At 50.3% G+C, this 14,978-nt stretch overlaps 1 protein-coding gene across 1 annotated transcript in view; it reads right to left on the minus strand.

The window, feature by feature from the left end:
- Positions 1-4,512: 4,512 nt before the first annotated feature.
- The window catches only part of DLGAP3 (DLG associated protein 3), a 55,214-nt gene continuing 44,748 nt past the window's right edge, over positions 4,513-14,978 (minus strand). The window contains exons 9-12 of the mRNA XM_053921566.1: positions 7,549-8,033; positions 6,500-6,591; positions 6,095-6,238; positions 4,513-5,375 (exon numbers count right to left, since the gene is read on the minus strand). Of these exons, the coding sequence (XP_053777541.1) occupies positions 5,160-5,375; positions 6,095-6,238; positions 6,500-6,591; positions 7,549-8,033 (937 nt within the window). The 3' untranslated portion in view covers positions 4,513-5,159. The remainder of the gene's footprint in view (positions 5,376-6,094; positions 6,239-6,499; positions 6,592-7,548; positions 8,034-14,978) is intronic.

The following is a 14,978-nucleotide window of genomic DNA, read 5'->3' on the forward strand; positions in this document are numbered from 1 at the left end:
TATACTCCAAATCTACTTCTCCTCCTGTAATATCCTATGTCCATTTATGGCAGTACTTAGTCACTAAGCCAAAAACCTAAGTGACATCTGCAAGGTCTCTTCATTTTTGCATTATTCCCAAGATCCAGTTTATGCATAGCACCCATGCCTCCTGAATGTCTCTCAAATTAATCATCATCATCTCTTGTCTGAACCACCTTAGCAACTCCCTCAGTGGTCTCCCTGCCTTCCATTCCCCCTTTTAGTGCATTTCCATTCTGTTGGCCAAAGGGCCTTTCAAACACTTAAAATTTAAAATGACATCTCCAGCTTAACCCTCCTCCCAGCCATGGGTCCCTTTCAGTCACATCTCCTCCCCTGTTCTCTTCAGTCTCTGCTCTCCCTGTCATTTGCCCACGCTGGCCCTTTTACCTTCAGTAAATGTCCTCCCTTCTCTTTCTTCATTACAAAACTCTAGGTCACCCTGCAAGACTCAGTCCAAAAGGCCCCTCTTACAGAAAGTTTTCCCAGACTTCCTGGATGCTCCCCAGTCTCTTCACCTGCTCTGAGAGAGCAGGCCTCCCTTTATACTGTACCTTTCTGTTTATGTGCCTGGCTAGGGCCAGACTAGGAGGAACTCAAGCACAGGGAATGGATCTAATCCTTCACTTATCCAGCACAACTACCCAGGCCACAGTACCCAAAGGAGACTACCCCCCCCACCCCCATGTGTGGAGATTTTAGAAACCATGTCTGTAGAAGGCTGCCCACACTGTTGCAGATGCTGACCTGTTTCACCCTGTCCACTCCCATATATATACTTCAAGGTCCCAGGAAAGCTGGCCCAGTTTCTGGGAAAAGACATAGACCCATAAAAATAACCATATAATGTAGACGGTTAAACTCAGACTCAGCCACTTCCCAGCTTTGTGATTTGGGGTGAATTGTTTAGCCTCTCCAAGCCTCAGTTTTCTCATCTGTAAAATGGTGGTGATAACAATACCTGCTTCATAGGATTGTTCTAAGGATTATCTGGTTCAAAACTCACCCATGGGACTTCCGGCCAAGACGGAGGTGTAGGTAGACACACTGTGCCTCCTCGCACTACCAAAAGAAGGACAACAACAAATTTAAAAACAAAAAACCACCAGAACTGACAGAAAATCAAACTGTATGAAGTCCGACAACCAAGGAGTTAAACAAGAAATATTCATCCAGACCAGTAGGAGGGGCAGAGACAGGCAACTGGGCGCAGAGGACATGTGGCAAGGTGGTGGCTGGCGGACTGCGGTCCCACCTTTGTGTGCAGATAAACCAGGAGGAACACCTAGGGAGCAAGACAAACCATGCAACCCAGAGTTCCAGCACGGGGAAATAAAGCCTCAAAACCTCTGACTGAAAACACCTGTGGGGGTTGAGGCAGCAGCTGGAGAAACTCCCAGCCTCACAGGAGACTTTGTTGGAGAGACCCACAGGGGCCTAGAATGTACACAAACCCACCCACCCGGGAATCAGCACCAGAGGGGCCCAATTTGATTGTGGGTAGCGGGGGAAGTCAGTGAAAACCCACAGAGTGGAGCAAGCGACATAGTTCCCTCTAAGACCCCTCCCCCACATACAGCATCACAACGCCCAGACGTAGGTTGCCCCACCCTAGTGAACACCTCAGGCTCCACCCCTTACTACATAACAAGCCTGACCAGACAAAAACAAAATGACCCAAATGAAAGAACAGATCAAAGCGCCAGAAAAAATACGACTAAGTGACAAAGAGATAGCCAACCTTATCAGATGCACAGTTCAAAACACTGGTAATCAGGAAGCTCACAGAATTGGTTGAATTTGGTCACAAATTAGATGAAAAAATGAAGGCTATGCTAAGAGAAACAAAGGAAAATGTACAGGGAACCAGCAGTGACAGGAAGAAAACTGGGACTCGACACTGTAGACCAGAAGGAAGAAATGAACATCCAACCAGAAAAGAATGAAGAAACAAGAATTCAAAACAATGAGGAGAGGCTTAGGAACCTCCAGGACATCTTTAAACGTCCCAACATCTGAATCATTGGGGTACCAGAAGGAGAAGAGGAACAGCAAGAAATTGAAAAGTTATTTGAACAAATAATGAAGGAGAACTTCCCCAATCTGGCAAGTGAAATAGACTTCCAGGAAGTCCGGGAAGCTCAGAGAGTCCCAAAGAAGTTGGACCCTAGGAGGAACACACCAAGGCACATCATAATTACATTAGCCAAGATTAAAGATAAAGAGAGAATCTTAAAAGCCACAAGAGAAAAGGAGTTACTACAAAGGAGTGTCTGTAAGACTGTCAGCTGATTTCTCGAAACAAACCTTGCAGGCAAGAAGGGGCTGGAAGGAAGTATTCCAAGTCATGAAAGGCAAGGCCCTACATCCAAGATTACTCTATCCAGCAAGATTTCATTTAGAATGGAAGGGCAGATAAAGTGCTTCCCAGATAAGGTCAAGTTAAAGGAGTTCATCATCACCAAGCCCTTATTATATGAAATGTTGAAAGGATTTATCTAAGAAAAAGATCAAAGATATGAACAGTAAAATGACAACAAACTCACAGTTATTAACAACCACACCTAAAACAAAAACAAACTAAGCAAACAACTAGAACAGGAACAGATCACAGAAATGGAGATCACATGGAAGGTTATCAGTGGGGGAGTAGGAGGAGAGAGGGGGAAAAGGTACAGAGAGTAAGTAGCATAAATGGTAGGTAGAAAATAGACAGGGGGAGGTTAAGAGTAATATAGGAAATGTAGAAGCCAAAGAACTTACATGTATGACCCATGGACATGAACTAAATGGGGAGAATGTGAGTGGGAGGGGGTGTGCAGGGCAGAGGAATAAATGGGGGGTGGGAAATGGGACAACTGTAACAGCATAATCAATAAAATATATTTTTTTAAAAACTCACCATGGCCCAATATTAGAGATGAGAAACAATCTCAGAGAGGTAAAGTGACCCACTCAAAGCCTCACTTGGCAAGCCTACAGGAAATGGATAGATGAACCCGTCTAGTGGAATCTTCTGGACAGTCATCCAACCTAAGTGTTCCCAGACCTAGATGCCCAGCAGAGTCACCTGGAGCACTTGTTTAAAACTCGTTTGAGGGCAGAGCGTCTACTCACTAAGTCTTGGAACAGGGTCCCGGAATCTGTTTGAGATCAGACTGAAGCTGATGCATTTTGGGGAATTTGGATCACATGGGGGCCCTCTCCACCTTCCAGTGGTCCCATATGAGTGTGTATAAACTCTTGCTTTTCAGGCTGTCTCCCAAACCAGTCTGTAAAATATCTGTTCATGCCACTCTTCTGTTCAAAGCCCTTCCATGGGTTGCTCTAGCCCCTGTGGTCCCTGGGCCTTCAGGATCCAGGCCTACCCTCCTCCAGTTGCTCAGTATGACCAAGCTTCTGCATTCCCAATGCCTCTTTCTCCTCCAGGTCCTTGCACAGTTGTTGTCTGATCTTGGAACATTCTTCCTAGCCCCAGCCCTCCTTCAGTGGCCAATACCTTAACATCTTCCCTGCACTCAGCATTATTTTATCTGCTTGTTCACCAGTTTTTTCCATAAGACTGCAAGCTTCATAAGGGTAGAAACTACAGTTGTTCAGGGCCATCTCCCTGGTGTTGGATGACGACAGTGATTCTTGACGTTTGCTGAGTAAATGAATGAGAACTGGCTAGTCCAGGGTGGCTCAGAAGAGCAGGCAACCCCCTGGAAAGCTTTTCCTCTTGCTTCAGGGCAACACATCAACCCCAGGGACTATTTAAGGAAAAGTGGCTTTCTGGGTAGACCTGCCATCAAACTCTTTTGGGCTCGCAAGGCAGTAGAGCTAAAAGTTCATGGTTTGTCAGACCTGAGTCCACCACCCTTAGCCCTGTGACTTTGGACAGGTCACTGAGCTTCCGCTTTCTTATCTGCCAGAAAGATGAGCCACATTCACATAATGTACTCCCCCTTTGCCTGACCCACAGTAAGGATTCAATAAATATTAGCTAGCCATCACCATGTTTGGATTGCTATTTAGCTTCCCAGGAAAGTTCTGTTCTCTGCCCCCACCAAAGTGCCCAGCCATAGGAGGCATCAGAAAATATGGTAGCACCAAACTGAACAGAATTTTTCTGCTGATGACCAGGAATGACTGGAACATTGGGCCTTCAGGGGAAGGGAAACCAATATTTGTCCATAGCAAATAACCACCACACTCCCCGTTTATTGAGCACATGCTGTGTGCAAGGCATTGGGCTGGCTCTGGGCTCCCCTCTCTGGGAGAGCCCTGGAGGACTGGGAGGCAGAAAGGGAAAGGAGTGGAGAAATGGAACCCCTCCAGGACTCAGGTCTTTCTGTGGCCACCCAGAGGGCTGAATCTTTCCCCAGATGGTTCACACAACCCCAACTCTCCCCAAAACAAGAGCTTAGGCTCCCTGACCCTCCTCCCTCTATCCCCAGTCCCCCATGCACAGTGCAGAGATGGCTTCTTCAGGAGAGAGCAGCTGGCTTGAGTGCAGTTCTGCCGTTTTATTTTTCCTGGGATACTCAAGGGGATGTGGGAACAGCCACAGGTGTGGTGAGGGGAAGCCCCCATCTCTCCTCCCCAGCAGCTGGGAAAGGAGAGAGGCCCAGGCGCCCTGGTCCTGGGTTGGTCCAGCCACTGTGGTCCCTGGGCCCAGTGGGCTGAGGGCTGAGGGCTGAGCCTCTGGAAGGGTGGGGCGGGCTCGTAGGCGGGGTTCGGGATTCTTCATAAAAAGCCACGAAGCTGATCCCCACGAAGCCCAGCCCCGCGGGGTGGTGGAGGGTGACGCAGAGCCCAGATGGGGGACCCGGCCCGGCCTGGCCCGTGGGGGGTGTAATGGCAGAGATGGTGCCCATGGGTAGGAGGTGGGGACGAAGCGTCGGACCAGGAGGAAGGGGGGTCCAGTTGGGGGTGCAGGGCGGAGAGGCACGGCCCCCAGCCCAGCCCGGGCGCCTTCGCGTGGGGTCAGGAAGGTAAAAAACCCACGAGAGTGTGACGGGCAGGAGGGGCCGGGGCGTGCGGTGCCGGCGGGGCGGGCGCACAGGGCGGCCCGTGTTCACAGTGACCTCGACGCTGGGTGTACAGTACGGGTAGAAAACCGCGGGCCCGGGCCTGGGCTGGGCGGGCCGGGCGGGTCACAGCCTGGTCTGGGCCTCAGGGATGTAGATCTCGATGCTGTCGGCGCTCTCGGTTGCCGAGCTGTGGCGGAAGGAGGCGGCGCGCTTGGCCGCCAGGAGCCGCTTGCGCGCTTCCTGCCGCTGCCGGTCCACCGAGTCCAGGGAGCGCTCCTTCACCGGCACGCCCCGGCCCCGCGAGGGCTTCTTTGGTATCGGTGGAGGGACCTTCTCCTCCTGCCGGGAGAAGGGCAGTGGCTCAGTTTGGGAGCGGAGTCCCACCTGACTTCGCGATGCACACCCACAGCGCCCAGAAGGATTAACCTCCTGCGGCTCCGCCGCGGGAGAGCAAGCAGTGAGAAGCTGCTTTTTGTGCCAGCACCTGAAGCCCCAGGTGTACCTGCTCCCACAAGGTCAAAACCCACATTTTTTTTAAAAAAAACTGATTGATTCGAATGCCCCTTGGTGGCGCTGTTCTTGACAACCAAAATCGAAGGGTTCGCTCCCTCGGGGAAGTAAATGTTTTCACTCCAGGTCGAGAGACCAGGCAAGGCAATGGGGGTCATATCCCAGGCTTCTGGGCACCATCACAGACAAGGTCTAGTGAGACAACGGCTTAGGGGACCCTCCAAGGTCCGAGCTGAGGGCAGTTTGCCCTTCGGGAAGCTCTAGGTCTACTCCCTCAAACTGCAGCTAGCCCAAGGTCAAGGAGGTTGCTGCCACCTTGGGGTTCTGGCAGCTTAGTCAGTGATAAGCACTGGGGTCAAGCAGACAGCTGTGACCAAGAGTGTGGTCATTTTGGAAGAAGATGGTCACCATCTTCTTCCAAAGGCATGCGCTGCCTTTGCTGCCCATGGGTCTCTTCTCCTGTCTCCCCCCCACCCCACCTCCACATGCCTCCATGGGGAAGGGCATTTTCCACAGTCTGGACTGGGATTGAAGGGACCTCCCCCAACCTTAGGCTCCAGGAGTTTCCAGCTGTTGGCCTTGAGTTGCTGTAGCTCCAGGAACTTGAGGGTCACATCCTCAATAGAGAGCTGCAGGAGGTCCCAGAAACCCGCCAGGTCCTGGAAGGTGGGCACAGGGAACGCAGTGGGGTCCTGCAGAGAAAGGAAACAGAGGAGAGGCAGCCAGTCAGGCAAGTCTGAGCCCCAGCCAGGACCAGAGGAAGCCCTACCCACCCTCACTGTCAGGGAGCTCAAGTGGGAAAATAGGGTGGGGACTAGGAGACTGGGAATCAAGCAAGCCCAGGTTTCTCCCTCTTGGGTACAAACACCTGGTCTCCCCTCTAGGCACACACACACACACTGGGTCACAGCAGGTACACACATCTGATAGGCTTCTCACCGAGGGGCACTCACCATGCTTTGCTGACACAGCCGGAAGAACTGCTGAACCTTCTGGGACAGGAGAAGTTGTGTGCTGCCCACAGCACTGCGGATCTTCTCCAGGACTGGGGAGCAGGAGCAGAAGGGAGGGATGAGGCACTTCCTTCCGTAGCCTCTGGGAAGGCTGCCCTGACTGACTCTTACCCTTCCATTACCTGACACTTTCTGTGTCTCCTCCTGCCCCTTCCCCGTCCCATCCTCAGCTTCCTAACAAGCAGCTCCTATTCCACTTCACCAAAGAGATTGTATCCTCAGACACCGATGTTTCTTCCTTCATACAACCCACATTTCTTGAGTGCTTATCCTCTCATGTCAGAGAACAGAAGACACCAGCCCCAGCCTAGCCCTATGGCTAAGCAGGCACTAGCTCCACAACCACCTACTGGCTGAACTGTGCCACTCACCAGTGTAGAGCTCCTCAACTTGTTAAGAATTACTAATTTCACGCATATGACTCCTGTCTTCCGAGTCACCATCCCAACAATTGGAGACTCTGGGGTAAGACTGTGTCTCCCCTCGGATTGAACTTGCAGGGAAGGGGCCCATCTTCCTGGCTTAATCGTCATTTATGCCTCAATCATGATCTGACATTATGCGCTGCCTGCCCCTCTGCTGTAAGTCCTGGTCCCACCACCTGGATCTGGCCCAGATGCCCACACCAGTGCAGATCGGAAGTTTCCTTGGTCCCTATGGACTTGGTGACGTGGACTGGGAGCCATCTCCTAGGAGGCCTGTTCCCTCAAACTGCAGTTAGCCCAAGGTCAGGGTGGCTGCTGCCACCCTTGGGGCTCTGGCAGCTTAGCCAAGTCACTTTCCCCAGTCCAAAACCTAGCCTCTGAAGCTGCTCCCTGTTTCCTTCCAAGAGTTCCCAGAATGCCCTGCTGCCAATAGGGACTCATCAGGGTCTGGTGCCAGAGAACCAACCGGTAGGACAGCAACCTCACATCCAACAGAGCGCTCTCACTGTGCTGACGCCCTCCACCCCCAGCCGTGATACTTCCACGCAGAGTCCTCTCACTCACTCTCCTCCGGCAGCTCGTAGTCCTCCGCCTCGCGCTCCATCTGTTGGCACCAATGCTCCAGCTTCTCCACTTCCGCCCTCAGCATCTTGATGAACCACTCGCCGTCCCGCGGGCAGGGGGACGTGCGGCCTGAGTCGGGGAGGCTACGTGAGCCACGCTCCATCCAGGAGTCACGGCGGCCGGCCCCAGGGCCGGGGGTGGGGGCAGGGGCAGGGCCTGGCGACCCATCGGTGGCCGGCGGCTCATACGGCAGTGGGTAGCCCTCGCGGTAGGCCCACTGGCCCTGCGTGTGGACCGTGCGGAAGACTGAGTAGGTGGGGGCCCGGGGTCCGGGCTGGGGTTCAGAGGCGTGCCTCTGGAAGGAGCGTCCGAACTGTAGGGCCTTGTCTTCTGTGGCCACCGTGGCCAGGCCAGCCAGGCCCTCCAGCTCCAGGTCTGCCTGTACGCCAGCCGTCACACTGTTGGAGCGCTTGAACCTCGCCCGCCTGGTGAGAGAGGTGGCCGTCATCTCTGCCCTTGCGGAGTATTATCCCAGCCTTCACCCCCACCCCAGACTAAAAGGAAAAGGGATGAGAAAAGAAGCCTACAAACTGATCCACGACCATTAGCTATATTAATCCTTGCAACAGGTGGGTATATATTATACCCACCTGTTTGGTCTGGACAGGGTGATACATAAAATATTTAACCTGTACAGAACAAGCTGCTGGCGTACACCAATGAGAAGAGACACAGCTAAAGTGCTAGAGCAATGCCCTTAGAATCTGAATTCTGGGGTGGTAATAGAGGGGCTAGGGAGGGGCCAGGGTTGTGGCTCTTTACCAATGAATACAGAAGTATTTCAGCATTTTAACAAATGCTATGTCTTTGCTAATTTACATCAGCTGTACAGGTTTGTCCTTGGCCCTGCAGAGAGATGAATAAATTAAGGCCCAGAGAGGCCCATGGGCCCCTGGATACAAAGTATTAATAGCAGAGCCAGGATTTGGACCCAGGGCTGCTGTTCAGTCCACAGCCCAAGCACTTCCCAAGGCACCAGCTGCTAGGACATCAGGAAGAACTGCCTTGGAACAGCAGGGGGGAAGGGAGGTGGCAGCAGCTGGGAGGACTTCTCTAGGGACCCCCAGGCTCAGCCCAGAGCCTGGCCAGACACAGTCAGCTGGTGCCAGTGGAGTTGAATTAAGTTGTTGGCAGGAAAGACATAGACCTGGAAATTTCTTGTCTTTGAGTTAATAATATGCAAATCATATGCAAAACAAAGTCAATTGGCCTTGTTCTTCCCCCCACCTCTGGGTTCTATGAAGAAGTCAGTGGACCCCTGAGGTGCATAAGGTTGGGGGTGTCATACTTGAAGTGGGAGTCAGGAGATGCAGGGGTAAGTGGAGAGGTGAATAGAAGTTTGAAGTCTGGAGATTCAAGGATCATCAGAGAAAGTCTCACGTGTCCTAAGCAACCTCCAACCTTGTATGATCAGGAGAAAGGGGCTTGAGGGCCAGCTCTTGGGGCCCTTCCAGCTTCCCCGGAAGATCCCCCAACCCCCACAACTCCAGCCTTCCTCTTGCTGCCCAGGCCTTCTCTCCCTCCCTCCCTGCCTGCCTGTCTTGCCTGCCTGGTTCCCTCCAGCTGGCGGGCTGCCTGCTGGGAGCCTGTTGCCATAGAAACCAGGCCCAGAAGGATGCTGCAGGACCCAGGAAAAAGAGATGCACTCATGTGCAGTCTCCAACAAGCCCTGTGTCCCAACCCCCACCCAGAGAAAGAGAACGCGAGAATATATCACATTGCCTTCCACATGGTCTTCACCTTGGTGTGCCCTGTCCTGCCCTGGTCCAGACTTGCATCACCCTCTGTCTTGACCATTGGATCAACCCCTTTTCAGACATCCCTGCCTCTACTCAGTACAGCACAGAAGAGCACTGGATTAGGAGTCAGACCTGAGTACTAAGGCTGATCTTGTTGCCATGTGCTTTAAGGAAGTCACACCCTCCAGCTATGCCATCTAATTATATGTATGTGTGTGTGTGTATAAAACATATGATTACACATTATATATAAAATAATATGAATGTACCAGGAATTGCCAAGGCCCCTCCTCTCTCTAAAATTACACCTGGCATAGATCTGGGACCAAACACTCCCTCACTAATCCACCTGGAACCAGAGTAGTCTTCCTCAAGTTGACCTCTGCTCAATTCATTCCCCTGCTCATATCTCTTCCATAGCTTCCCATTGCCAACCAGATATAAGTCAAGCTTCCTCTGCCAGCATCTACCCAATGCATTCTCCTCGTTCCCCAAGTAGATCATACTGGGGAAACAAGTCAGTACCTCAAGGAGCTCTCTCACTGGGTCTACTTCAAGGAAGACCAAAGAAGTTGAGTTAACGGGATTACTGAAAGCACAGTCTTCACCAGCACTCTCACTTGTCGGCCAGAGATTTGCCCAACACAAGCTTGGGTTGGTCATCCTTGTGCAAATGGCATTTACAACCAGAAGTGTGGGACAAGATTGCCCAAGCAAAGAGCAATGGAACAAAGATGCAAAGTCCTAGGGAATATGAACATCTCAGGGGGTGGAGATAGTATAGCCCCCAAAGTGCCTAAGCCAGAGAGGATAAGGAAGAAAACCAAGACAAGACACCTAGAGGCAGATAGGGGACATATGGTCTCAAGAAGGGATGAGCAGCCGACATGGAAAATGCAGCCAGATAAGAAGGAAAGGTGTCCACTGATCTGGCAATATGGAAGAAGGCAGGAGTTGTCAGGAGGTGGATAAAACTAGGTGAGACAACCCTTGAAGAGAGCTTGTTGAGAAGGGAGGAAGAAAGAAGACAGTGTACCTTCAAGGGAAAGATATTTTTATGGTTTGTCAATTACATCTCAATAAATCTGGGGGGGCGGGGGAGGGAGGGATATTTTGTTTAGGATGGTTCTCACAAGCCATATCCCAAGGCGGGGGAGAGTCCAGGGGGTAAGCAGAATAATGACTGCCCAAAGAGGTCCATGTCCTAATTCCCAGGACCAGTGGATGGTACCTTCCATGGCAAAAAGGACTTTGCAGATATGATTACTTTAAAGACCTTGAGAAGAGCCTGGATTATCCAAGTGTGTCTAAGTTAATCACAAAGGTGTTCGTAAGTGAAAAGGGGGAGAGGAAAGCCACAGAAAAAGTTAAGATGATGGGCTCCAGGTTGGAGTGATGCCATGTGAGGACTCGACCTGCCATTGCTGGCTTTGAAGACAGGAGCGGGCTACAGGCCAAGGAATGCAAACGGTCTATAAACTGGAAAAGGTGACAAAGCGGAGTCTTCCCTGTGCCTCTGGAAGGGATCAGTCCTTGATTTTAGCCCTGTGAAACCCAGTTCAGACTTCCAATCTCTAGAAATATAAAATAATAAATATGTTCTATTGGATGCCGCTAAATTAGTGGTAATTTATTACAGCAGCAATAAGAAATTCACACAACCTGTAAAGAGAAGTCAATTGAAGATAGAAAAGAGAGAACCAGTAGTCCAAGGAACCAGAAATAAGGAAGATAAATAATAACTAACACCCTTGAGAACTAGCATGTGTCAAGCACTGTACATGAATAAACATGCTCGATCCCCACAACAGTCCCACTTAAAGATGAGAAAACTGAGGCTTGGAGAGGTTAAGTGACTTCCTAAAATCACACAATTAGAAATTAGTACAGTCTGGTTGCAGAGGCCAGCTCTTAAACCTCTACTGTCCACTGGCCCCCTAGGATTGCCAGAGAGGAGCGGTTTTAATCAGGAACAGATGCATCACCCCTGAGGCAGGACTGCTGGAGGAGGCAAGGAAAGAGGTGCAAGTAACTTAGGGCTTGGTCCACAAGTGGAGAGAGGACCCACCAGAAAACCTCAGCCATTACAATGAAGTGAACAGGGAGGTTGTCTGCTGGATATTTGGGGGGTGGATATTTACAGGGGAAGAAATGAAAATGAGGGCTTCGGAGGGGCAGCCTAGCAGAGTGGTTAAATACATGTACTCTGGAGCCAGACTTCCGGGGTCCAACACCCAGCACTACAGCTTGTGCCTCAGCTTCCTCGTCTATAAAGGAGAATGATAATAGCACCTGCTCATAGGATTGTGATGAGACAATAAATGTATGAAACTTAGAAGAGCACCTGGTCTGCTCGTCGTAAATGTTAGCTGTTACAGGGAGAGGCAGGAAGGATTGTAGCTCTTGCTGAAAAGAAAGGAAGCTGGACAAACAAAAGAATGGGAATATAGTACTGAGAACCCAGCTAGGCATTGTAGTTATTAATTATTGTGATTGCTGTTGATTGTTTCCATCTGTTCCCCCGCAGCACTCTGAATAAAACCTCTTTTATACTCCATATCACATTGTATTATAGTTAGTTATTTGCATTTATCTATCTCTCTTGCTAAATAGGGCAGTTGCTTATCCTTAAATGTTAGTTGAATGGTTGGCTGGAAGAAAGGATGGTAGAGACCACTAATCATCCCCAACATCCATTCTTCCTTAGTAACAGAATCCCACAATTCTGAGCTGGACACGTGTCCACTTCAAATAAAGATTCATTTCCCAATCTCCCTTGCAGCTAGATATAGCCATATGGCTACGTTCTAGCTCACAGGATATAAGCAGAAGTGTTATGTGCAACTTCCAGGAAATGTTCTTAAAAGGAGAGATGCCCTTCTTCGTTCCTTCCTCCTCCCTGCTGGCCAGAATGCACATGATGGCTGGACCTCAAGCAGCCACCTTGGGACATGAGATAGAAACCAAATGCTAAAGATGAGGGAGCAATAAGATAGCAGGACCTGGGTCCTAACACTTTAGAGCACCTACCAGCCCTCAGCTGACTCTCTCTGGACTTCCGAGCAAGAAATAAACTTCTATCATACTTAAGCCGCTGTCACTTGGCGGTTTTCTGTAATGCACAGCTAAATCTAATCCTCACTATAACAGACGCCTTTTCAGAGTAGTGAAGTCCAGGGCTTATGTTCCTATTTAGTTTTGCATTTGGCAGTATTTGCTGTGGTCTTCACCAATAGCTGTAAACACAGATAGAAACTGGCTTCAGTCACAAACTGTCACAAATTCATAACATTGCATTTTACAGTATTTTCTCCCTGAGCCTTTTGATAAGGTTGAAGAGGCCTCTTCCCCTTGAGGTCTTTAGGGTGACAATGATGACATTTCTGATGATTCTGGAAGTTGTTATCATGGTCTCTTTACAGAGACATTTCTACTGTGATTCTCTAAGGGATAACACAAGAGGCTCTGGGAAGTAACAAACTGGCCCATCCCAAGAGACACAGGGTCCAAGGAATGCTCGCCATCCAGGAGTTGTCAAGAGGTTGTACCAGGAGTACCTGGCAGGCGGCTGGCGTGGAGTGTGAGGCGGAGCGGGCAGAGAGGAGTAAGGGCAGGGACACTTACGCAATGCTCAGCCATTGTGCTGGCTCCCACCTTGAGAAAGCATCTAAGAGCTTAAATATGTAACCAATCAGGGTCCCCGAGACCAGCACCCCAGCCTGGGGGCTATGGCAGTGATGCCGAGGTGGGGGTGGGGTGGGAGATTTAAGGAGAGAAGTGACGGTCAGTCAGGAGCCATCTTGGAGTCGATGGCTGACAAACGGAGGCAGTGGCCACGCCCAGGGCTTGTGGTCAGCCAGCAACTCACTCCTTTTGTAGGACTGTTCTTGGCATATAACTTCACGAGGATGGAAGCGGCCTCCTTCTCCAGGGCTCAGGGAGCTCTGTTCTTTTAGCACACTCCCTTCCCAAGGTCCCAAAGCCAGAAATGCCCATGATGCTAAGGAAGGGGTATTGGGAGTAGGATGGCCTTCCTCCACAGGGCTCTCCAGGCGGCCCTCACTGGGCACAAGCGGGCAAAAGTACGGTTATCGGATAAAATATGGGACTCCAGTTAAATTCTAACTTCAAATAAATAACAGAAGTTTTAAGTGTAAGTATGTCTCATGTACTGTTTGGGAAACACACTAAGGATTCTTCATAATTTATCAGATAATCACACTTAATTAGAGGTTTTGGGGGGGGTTGTTTACTTTGTTTTGTTTTCTTCTTGCTGAACCTGGAATTTAAGAGAAGGTCTTGGTGTGGAGGGATCTACAAATGGAAGATATAGAGGATCCTCCTGGTTAGAGAGAGTGGGAGGCAAAAATCGCATGGTTTCTGCGTTCTCAAAGGGCCTCGGGAACATTCTACTGACATTCAGCAAGGACATTTGAAATATTCTTTTCTCATGGCCCAGGGTGTGCTGGGTCTGGGAAGAAGGTAGGGTGCCCTGATACAGGGCTGGAAACTGTTCCTTAATTATGCTCCCTCTCACCACAGGGCCTTAGTGCATGCTGGTCCTTCTGCCCAGAACACTCTTATCCCTCATTTTCACAGTTAATTTTTGTTCATCTTTCAGATCTCCACTCAAATGTCGCTTCCTCGGGGCAACCATGCCCGACCCCTGTGGCAAAGCCCCCTGTTGTACACTCTCCTCATCTACACACCTCTCCTTTGTGGCACCTTTCATCACTGTAACTTCTACTTCACATATATGAGGTTCTTAGATGAACGTGGTCATAAGCTTCACAGGGCAGAGGCAACATCTGGTTCCGCTCACCCTTGTATCCTCAGTGCCCAGCAGAGTAGTTGACAAATAATAGGGATGCAATAAGTATCTGTGGACCAACAAATCTTGGGTGGGGGTGTAGTGGAGTTGGAACTGAAGGGGCACGAACTCCCACCCCTGTGTATTTCTACGCCAAGTCACCACTGGAGATGAACAACTAGAAGGACCCAGAGGTGACTCCCAGGTATCAGAGGCAATAAATCTGAACTCCTCACCTAATAGGTTAGCAAGGAATACCCTGAAAGGCAGAAAAAAGAGACCCTTCCTCCCTGGCAAGTTTAAAAACCAAAGTATAGAGAAAAAGACAGATACTAGGACCAGTGAGATAGGAGCAAGGACAAGAGGTCCAAGAAAATGGGGGTGACAGCGGGTAGGGGGGGCCAGTCCTGGACACTTGCCTGGAAAGGCTGCTGGTATTCATGGCTCGTGTTTATGTACCAATTGGGGCATGGTGTGTGGTCAGTCAGACTGAAAGTGCCAGGGACACAAGGGACAGAAAGGACAGTGCAGGTGTATCACTAAGGATGCCTTCAGCAGACAAGCAAGGGAGCCCGGCCAAAAAGATGTGCCAGATTTCTTCTCTCCCCACCTGTCACCCCCTCTGGATTTCCAGTGTGATCACCTGTCCCAAGTAATTCAGTTCTTTAGACATTTACTCAACAGCATCTCACCAGCCCAGCCCACCAGGACCCCCCTGAGCACCTACACAGAGCAAGGAAGACCTCACTGTCTGTCCCTGCCCTTCCTGACTTCACTCCAAATGCTTCCCAAATCGGTCCTCTTCTCTCTGATTCTTCTGC

This window comes from Desmodus rotundus, chromosome 3, assembly GCF_022682495.2.
Source record: "Desmodus rotundus isolate HL8 chromosome 3, HLdesRot8A.1, whole genome shotgun sequence".
Classification (NCBI taxonomy): domain Eukaryota; kingdom Metazoa; phylum Chordata; class Mammalia; order Chiroptera; family Phyllostomidae; genus Desmodus; species Desmodus rotundus.